Below are 9,509 nucleotides of genomic sequence, written 5' to 3'. Positions count from 1 at the left end.
AGGAAGCTTTTTCTCTGTCAAATACCAATCACTCATAGCAAGAGAACTGTTGACAACAACCTATAAATATTAAATAGGGCCATTAGCAAGGAAATATCTTATTGTAAATTTGCAAAACTACCAGTGAATAGTTTCCCTCATGTAAGGGAAGGTTCCGTACACTTCACTGAAATGTGCAAGAAATGCCCTTCAGTCTACTAGGCAGAAAACCTTCAGTAAAGCTTTGGTACCATACAGCTTGTGGCACACTGAGAGTTAACATGTAGATGAAATCCTAAAAATAAAACAAAGTATCTTTAAAAAGAACAAGCAGAGGAAGAAACATTATATGCAGTATGTTATTTGGTAAAAACCAAAACAATTTAGAATTGAGTTCAGATTCAGGAAAGATCCAAAGTAAGTGTGCTTACTACCTTCTTACTACCTTCCTTAATCATACTTCAAAGAAGGTACTAGATGAGAAGGTCTTCTCCATCTTCCATCCAGCTGGACTCTGCCCACTATGTGGTTGCCCAAGTCAATTTGGAAGCTGAATTTGGCCTGTTCTGGGAAAAGTGTCATCTATCTCTGGTATGGGAAAAACATTCTGGTTTCCCGTCATTTATGTAGATCTGCTCACCCACATATGCTAGAATCATGGGAAACTGCATGCTTCAGACCCCCATTTCAAAAATCACTAAAGGAAGTCTTATGGAAATGAAAACAATTACCACTACAGAAATCACAGAAAACAAAAACTAAAATTTCAGAACACATCAGTATTGCTATGCCTCGGAAAATGTTGCATTTTTCATTATTTTCTTGGGATATTGTCAATTTCTCTTTATCACATCTAATCAATTGTGTCTCTTGCTTCCAGGGTTGGATAAAGATCAGGAACAAAATATAGATTCATTAATCATAGTGTTCTCCCTCCAGAACAGACCACTCAGACAATGAAACTGATGAGATATAACTCTCTTCTCTTTCCTGTGCTTGTTTTAAGGCCTTTTTTCCCCATGTGTGCATGTACCTACACCACCATAAAGTGTATTTTAAGTAAAGTGAAGCTCTTTTCTCAAGAACTAATGTTCTTAAAAAGAAGTCAACACAGTTCAGTAAAAAAGATGGTAACTAGTGGGACATGACAAAATCCTTTTTCAGGGGAGAGGGAAAAAAAAAAAGCTTGAAATCCAGGTTTGTAAAACCTGCTGTTCTCACAGTGCTGGCCATCTAATGCACACTTGGGTTTTCTGTCTGCAAGGGTCTCTGGACAGCACAAGTGCAGTCTTCAGCAGTAATTCCTCAAAGTGTAGAGTTATGGACTGATGGTTCATGCTTTTAGGAACAGAATTCTGTTAAGAGTTGCAGTCCTCATGCCTTGCCATGCTGGCATACTGCTTGCCATACTGCCCAGCAGTAATAAAGGAGCATCAGAATGCACTAAATGCAATTATGGGACTTACTGAGAATCTCAAAATCTGCCATGAGGTAATACACTACAAAAGCTGCTCCAAATACAGTACATAAGCATACATGCTCCAAACTCACTGAGCTGCGGTGAAAGTACCTTACATTAAAGGAGTTAAAGAATATAGTAATTATTTGTGAAAGAATAAATGAATCCTGCCACGTTTTCCTGATGATTGATGGAGATATATATATATATATTTTTGTCACTCTTGGCTGCCTCTTTTATCTTTTATATTCGGCAACACCACCAGATAGCAGTAATCATTAACAAGCTTGATCCTGCCCAAACTGGAGTAACACTGCTAATTGTGCTCAAAGGGAAGTGAAAATGGGTCCCCAAATTAAGGAAGAACAATAATCCTTGTGATAATAAGATAAGGCTTCAGTGTTCCTGTCAATTGTGCTTTGTGTGGCTTTATTTGCCTTAGGGAGATGATGATATGGGGGCATGTAAAAAGAGTATTTTGCTCATCCACATCAGACATGCAGCTGCCATTTCTGATGTAAATAGAGAGGCCATATCATCAGCAGTGTAAATTGTAAAATCTACGCTGTAAAGCTGCTGATTTATAGGGATTACCTGGCCTGGAATTTGTAGTTCCAACATTGACATTAGGTTAATGATTCTCTTCGAATCATGGAATCATAAAGAAGTTAGGGTTGAAATGGAGCTTAAGATCATCTATTTCCACTCCCCTGCCATGGGCAGGGACACCTCACACTAAACCATGTCGCCCAAGGCTTTGTCCAACCTGGCCTTGAACACTGCCAGGGATGGAGCGTTCACAACTTCCCCGGGCAACCCATTCCAGTGCCTCATCACCCTCACAGTGAAGAACTTCCTCCTTACATCCAATCTATACTTCCCCTGTTTAAGTTTGAACCCATTACCCCTTGTCCTGTCACTACAGTCCCTAGCAAAAGGTGCCTCTCTAGCATCCGTATAGGCCCCCTTCAGATACCGGAAGGCTGCTCTGAGGCCTCCACGCAGCCTTCTCTTCTCCAGGCTGAACAGCCCCAACTTTCTCAGCCTATCTTCATACAGGAGCTGCTCCAGTCCCTGATCATCCTCATGGCCCTTCGCTGGACTTGTTCCAACAGTTCCATGTCCTTTTTATGTTGAGGACACCAGAACTGCACACAATACTCCAAGTGAGGTCTCACGAGAGCAGAGTAGAGGGGCAGGATCACCTCCTTCAACCAGCTGGTCACGTCCCTTTTGATGTAGCCCAGCACACAGTTGGTTTCTGGGCTGCGAGCACACACTGAAGCTGGCTCATGTTAAGTTTCTCATCGACCAACACCCCAGGTCCTTCTCCACAGGGCTGCTCTGAATCTTTTCTCTGCCCAACCTGTAGCTGTGCCCGGGATTGCTCCGACCCAGGTGTAGGACCTTGCACTTGTCACGGTTAAACTTTATCAGGTTGGCATCAGCCCACCTCACAAGTGTGTCAAGGTCCCTCTGGATGCCATTCCTTCCCTCCAGCATATCAACCAAACCACACAGATTGGTGTCATAGGCAAACTTGCTGAGGGCGCACTCAATCCCACTGTCCGTGTCAGCGACAAAGATGTTGAACAAGACTGATCCCAACACCAATCCCTGAGGAACACCACCCGTTACTGGTCTGCAGCTGGACACTGAGCCATTGACCACAACTCTTTGCATGTGGCCATCCAGCCAGTTCTTTATCCACCCAGTGGTCCACCTACCAAACTGATGTCTCTCCAATTTAAAGACAAGGATGTTGTATGGGACAGCGTCAAACGCTTTGCATAAGTCCAGGTAGGTGACATTAACTGCTCTACCCCTGTCCATCAGCTCTGTAGCCCCATCAGAGAAGGCCACCAAATTGGTCAGGCAGGATTTCCCCTTAGTGAAGCCATGCTGGCTGTCACCAAGCACCTTGTTGTTTTTCATGTGCCTTAGCATGTCTTCCAGGAGAAACTGCTCCAAGATTTTGCCAGGCACAGAGGTGGGACTGACTGGTCTGTAATCCCCCGGGTCATCCATTTTCCCCTTCTTGAAAATGGGGCTTCTATTTCCCTTTTTCCAGTCGTCGGGAACTTCACCAGACTGCCATGATTTTTCAAATATGAAGGACAGTGGCTTAGCAACTTCATTTGCCAGCTCCTTCAGGACCCGCAGATGGATTTCACCAGGCCCTATGGACTTGCATACATTCAGGTTCTTAAGATGGTCTCGAACCAGATCCTCTCCAACAGTGGGCCCAGGTCTTCGTTCTCACAGTCCTTTTGGGGGTAAGGGCACTGCTACCCTGAGAATACATGCTCACCCTCAGCCACGTAACAGACAAGTTATTAAGCCACTCTTACTTGTCTTACCTGAGGTCCCTTTGAACAGATTTTTGGAAAGCTACCAAAACTTCCTCTCGTGCTCATCAACAGGGAAGGGCTCATTGGAAATGTGATGCTCCAGGGCAGCCTTGGATGCAGCGATCATGAGATGGTTGAATTCAAGATCCTCAAGACAGTGAGAAGAGCGTGCAGCAAGCTCACTGCCCTGGACTTCAAGAGGGCAGACTTTGGCCTCTTCAGGAACCTGCTTCGGAAGGTCCCATGGGATACAGCCCTAGAGGGCAGAAGGGCCCAGGACTGTTGGTTGATATTTGTTATTTCAAACTGCAGATTCATACTAATCTTCTACAAAAGAGCTTACCACATGTGAAACATTGGCAGAATTAAGTGAAGATTATGTGCATCCCATAATAGGTTTTGAGCAAGTCCTGTTTTCTTTTAATGATAAAGGAGCTGTAATGAAGACAGCAAGCCTCAAACTGCTTAGTCTCTAGGGAACTCTCATGGGAGGGAAGTCAAAGCCTATCAGTGGTGACATATTTTAAGGCAGATAATGATACAATCGGCCAAATAATAATAGTAGAGGCAAGCAGCATTTCCTCTCTTGAATTACCCTTCAGCTTCCACAGGCTTCAGCAGCCTCTGCAGCTCATTCGGGGGTTGCTGTGCCCCACTCCTCTGCCTCAGCACTGTCAGCCGTCTTGACAGAAGCTGGAAGACACCTTAGCCTGTTCGTGGCTGCTCAGGTCAGGTTTCTGGAATAGACCTGACTTCTGCGATAAAACTGGCTCTCCAACATGTTTGTTAGAACACACTTTAAAATATCACATAAATCCACTGTCAGTTTTGGAAAGTGAGGTCTCAGAAATACCGCGTTCCTCCAGGCTTTGTGGACACAGCAAAGAGCCCTTCCTGGTGCAGAGCGACCGAGGTGACTGCAGTCCGGCCCGTGCCGGGGGCTCGAGGCTGGAGATCACCAGAGGCACAAGATGGCTGCCCAGACCTTAGCGGGGCATGGCGGAAAGCAAAGATCACCCAAGGGCCCTGTGGACCGCAGGACAGGGCGGCAGGTAGGGTGTCGGGCACGCGCCACAGAAACAGGGCTGGCGACTGAGACTACCCCATCAGGGACAGCATGTGAGGAGGGAACTGGGAGAGCCGTTGGGGGAATGCGCGGGCGGCCACGGGGGAGCCGTGAAGAGGGGCAGGCGGCCGCTGGAACCGCTACTGCATGAGCTTCGCAGGACGGGCTCGGGAGGGAGCCCACCCACAGGCAGCGGGAGCGGAACTGTCCCGCCCGCAGACTCCGCAAGTGCGGCCACTCCGCGGCCACCCCCAGCCCGCCGCGCCGTGTCTGGCCCCTCCTTCCGCCGGCGCGGGCTGTGGCGGGGTGGTGGCAGGGGCAGAGCTGCGCTGGGCAGCGGCCGGGCGTGGGGGGCAGTGCGGGTCGCCGCCGGGAGCCATGGGCCAGGAGTTGCCGTGGCTCAACCACTCCGGCAGCCCACGGGCGGCAGGCAGCGCTTGTACGGGGGACGGGCAGCGTGGAGGGCCCTTCGCAGCCGCCACCGCCGCGCTGCTGGCGGCTTTCATGGGGCTGCTGGTGCTGGCCCCCGTGCTGGGCAATGCCCTGGTCATTCTGGCTTTCCTGGTGGACCGGAGCCTCCGTAAACAGGGCAACTTCTTCTTCCTTAACCTGGCCATCGCCGACCTCCTGGTGGGTATGTTCCGGGGCGCTGGGAGGGGCAGAGGGCACCGGCCCGCGGGGCTGCCGTTGTCACCGCCGAGCTGTGTCCGCAGGCGGCTTCTGCATCCCACTGTACATCCCCTACGTGCTGACGGGCGAGTGGAGACTCGGCAGGGGCTTGGGTAAGCTGTGGCTGGTGGTAGACTACCTGGTGTGCACCGCCTCAGTCTTCAACATCGTCCTCATCAGCTTCGACGGGTCCATCTCAGTCACCAGAGCGGTAAGGGCTGGGCAGGGGTCGGGGGGCTAGGTGGGCTGCCCTGTCAAGCAGGAGGATTTGCTTCAGTCACCGGGCTCTCAGCCCCATCGCACCTCACTCAAACCGCTCAGCAGACAGGGGAATCAAGGCAGTTCCCCTCGGTCCTGGAAATAGTTCTGGGAGTAATCAACTTTGGCACAAAAGACATTTGCTTCTCACTTTCACATTGGAAGAGGTACTCTGCTTTACCAGCAGGCACAGCCTTAGCTGCTGCTGTTTCAGCTGAGTACTAGAGAGGTTTCACTTAGTTATTTTTCAGCCCACTGCCTCACCTACATTTCCTTAAAATGTTATTTTAGTTTCATTTCTCATTCTAAGTCACACTAAAAGACAATTATGCTTTTTGGCAAACAGCACAAAGAGGCTGCAAGATAATTTTAACAATTCATATGCAATGATGTTTTACCAAATTCTTTTTGAAGAGGGAAAAATGAACAGATTCGTAAACAGTCAACACACAGAATTCCTTTATTTTCTAGGTTCTGAATTAGCCATGATTTTTGCTTTCATAAAACAAACTCATTACTATCCCAATAGTATAAATATAAACTGGATGCTTTCAGCAAGGAAAACTGGTTATAATAAATTATAATAATTAGCCACTTTTACATACTTCAGATCAATCCCCATATAAAAATGCCTTCCCAGGCAAGAGTACAGAAGCTGCCAGTTGGATTAGGGCAGTGTAATAACATATAAGCAGGAATTTCTGAAGTTCTAAATTATTCTCCATATCAATAAAAATGCTAATCTTCCTACAAGACTGCCCCTGAAATCATTCATAGCTTTCTTAGGGATTGCAAAATCAGACCCGATTCAGACAAACTCAGGATTCCTCATCTTTGTGGATATTCTACCAGAACAGCATTGGCTTTGGAGAGTGAGATCCACAGACTGGGGCAGTAATCATGAATCCTATACAGAATTCAAGCTTGAGGACTTCATAACCCAAAACACTGCGTGGCCACATTAAAGCTTTGAAGACTGAATTCCAATTCACTATATGAATGTTGTCCAGTACACCAGGGAATTAGACTGTTGAGAAGATCATCTTGATTTTAAGATTCTACTGAATGTTACTGCTCATATGGTTTACTGACAATTTTTTTGTACCTTAGTTTCTTTATTTTCTAAATAAGGGAAATCAGTTACTCTTCTTGTAAAGCACTTTGCGGACCACAACACTCCATCTATACATCTTAATTGCAGAGAAGAGTTCTGCAAGTCTTCAAAAAAGAAAGTCATAAAAGAATGAAATTAATCATACCAAACAAAATTAAAAGCTGTTTCTTGTGGTGCTATTTTCACATTAAGGAAAAAAAAGGCTATCTTTCTACAAAGCACAAAGAAAAGAACTTACATGGATGTTCTATGAATTCACATGCTTTTATGTATTTGAAATTAAACTATTTAAAAAAATCTAAATAAGTGGATTCTGAAGTGCTTCTTTTAGACGTTATGTAAACTGGTGTCACAGGTAATGCGACTGAATACACAAGCAACTGGTGACAACCACTTCTAGGAATAGCGGCAGTTTGCCTTGGAAAAGCCTTGGTTTTCCAGCTTTTAAGATCTGATGCACATTCTCAAAACGTATCCAGCCGCCTTGATACTGTTTGTTGGAATTCCTATTTCAGAAACAGCTTTTCCATGGTACTGGTAAGCTTGGTATAACCCCTCACCCCTAAACCAATACATTATCAACCCTCACAAATCACTGAGGGGGCCATCTCCAGACGACCATGTTTGAGATACTAGTAATGTATGTGACTTCACTTCTCTCTCTCAGGTCAGTTACTGGGCTCAGAAGGGGATGACCAGAAATGCAGTGCTGAAGATGATCACTGTATGGATTGCTGCTTTTCTTCTCTACGGTCCAGCCATTCTGAGTTGGGAGCACATTGCCCAAAAGAGCATTCTCCCTGAAAGAGAATGTCATGCAGAATTCTTCTACAACTGGTATTTCCTAATGATTGCCTCTACTATTGAATTCTTTACACCTTTCATCACTGTTACATACTTAAGTATTTACCTCAACATCAGGAAATGCACATCCCTGAGGAAAGAAAACCTACCACCTCTTCAAGAGGACTGTGAAATGAGTTTCCCAGGGGAAAAAAGGGAACACACTATATTTTTTTGTAAAATCTGCTGACAGACACAAACATGAGAAGAGAGCTAGTAGCTTTTCTCCCCCACAAAAAGGCTTCAAGGGTTAGCGAACATATGCATGGCAATCAGTCACAAAATCTGAATGTCAGTGAAGACCTTCTACCACTCCAGGTGGAAGTCGAGACCAAGCCTCATAGGAGTGGTTTCTACAAAACTACAGAAGGCATATACAGCACTATCAGCAGAGTGGACACGGCTGACACCATGGCAAACAGATTTAGACTTTCCGGGGATAAAAGAGTAGCAAAGTCTTTAGCAATTATTGTATGTGTGTTTGGTTGGTGTTGGGCCCCATATACACTTTTGATGATCATCAGAGCAGCTTGCCATGGCCACTGTGTGCAGTATTCACTCTATGAGACCTCATTTTGGCTTCTGTGGGTGAACTCAGCCATTAACCCTGTTCTATACCCTCTGTGTCACATGAGCTTCAGGAGAGCCTTTATAAAACTCCTGTGTCCGGGAAAAGCCAAAATTCATCCTCATATTTTTATGTGAAAAGCATGAAGTATCTTCCTTTCAGTGGGAGCATGAACTGGCTAATACTGATCTGCAAATACTACAATCATCCACATAGCTGGAGAAATCACAGCAATGAAGAGAAAGATAATTTCTCAAAGCTCTTTGGGAATTATGCCGACAGTATATTTTCTGGTAATGGTGCACTAGCATTACAGTACTGAAAAGGGAATACAACATTTATGGCCAATAATAAAAGTTCAGGCTCTTTCACTTTTCATGATTGTAAATCCTGTTGGTAAGGAATTTCATAAAGTCTTAACCTTGAACCTGTTACATTTTACCCCCAAACCCACTCTAAGATACCAAGGGTCTCAGCTGTTAAATGTAGGATGCTTTTCCCTCCATTTAGTGACAAGCCAGATGAGATCATGACCAATGCAAAAAACTAAATATTGGTGTCTAGGAAAAGCATGGAACAAGAGGAAACCGGACTGGTCAGGTTAACAGAGCAGCTGATCAATTGTAGCAGGTAAGACAGCACTGATTTCAGTGGAAAAGGTGACTAAGAAATTGTAGAACTAAGTTCAATAGGAATAAAAAAGGTGTTTGAGCTCTGGATATAAGCTATGAGAATTGAGAGAGTTCATGTACTGGATGAGTTTCCCACCTCAGCTATGATTTCCTCCCTGCCCCTGCCTGGATCCTGCATTGGCAGGAATCTACTCAAGTCAAGCCTCTGCTCCTCCTCACAAGACTGACAGGTATTACTCTTCTATCTTTTGCTGTAAGTATTGAGTAAGCATGATTAGTCTGAGATCTATGTCAGACAGATCTTGCTATAGACACAACTTTAGGTAAACTTCGCTTGGAGTTATTTTTACATTTCCAATTAGCCTTCTACTAGTTCTGAAAAAATGTTGTCTTCCCCTACCCGATCCATTGGATCAAGTCACAGTGGAAAAAAAAAAAAAAAAAGATCTGAAGTGTTCAGACATTTTCAAAGTCATGTATCACGAAAACCACAACTTAGAAAAGTCTGTTAAACTTTATAGCCTTGCTACTGTGTGTTTGAAAATCAAGAACCAACAACTACATACTGCT

General features: G+C 45.2%; 1 protein-coding gene across 1 annotated transcript; it reads left to right on the top strand.

Annotated features, from left to right (window-relative positions):
• Nucleotides 1-5,192: 5,192 nt before the first annotated feature.
• LOC130594867 (histamine H3 receptor-like) lies at nt 5,193-8,992 on the top strand. The gene is given in 5 exon segments (XM_057401112.1): nt 5,193-5,489; nt 5,569-5,735; nt 7,564-7,908; nt 7,910-7,966; nt 7,968-8,992. Coding segments are annotated over 5 exon segments (1,302 nt in total). The 5' UTR covers nt 5,193-5,233; the 3' UTR covers nt 8,445-8,992.
• Nucleotides 8,993-9,509: the final 517 nt, after the last annotated feature.

The sequence above is a fragment of the Pezoporus wallicus genome, unplaced genomic scaffold (assembly GCF_028554395.1).
Source record: "Pezoporus wallicus isolate ANWC-B61680 ecotype Strahan unplaced genomic scaffold, APGP_CSIRO_Pwel_v1 contig_13541, whole genome shotgun sequence".
NCBI lineage: Eukaryota > Metazoa > Chordata > Aves > Psittaciformes > Psittacidae > Pezoporus > Pezoporus wallicus.
Note: the sequence above shows the minus strand (reverse complement) of the source record. Positions and strands in the feature narration are given on the sequence as shown.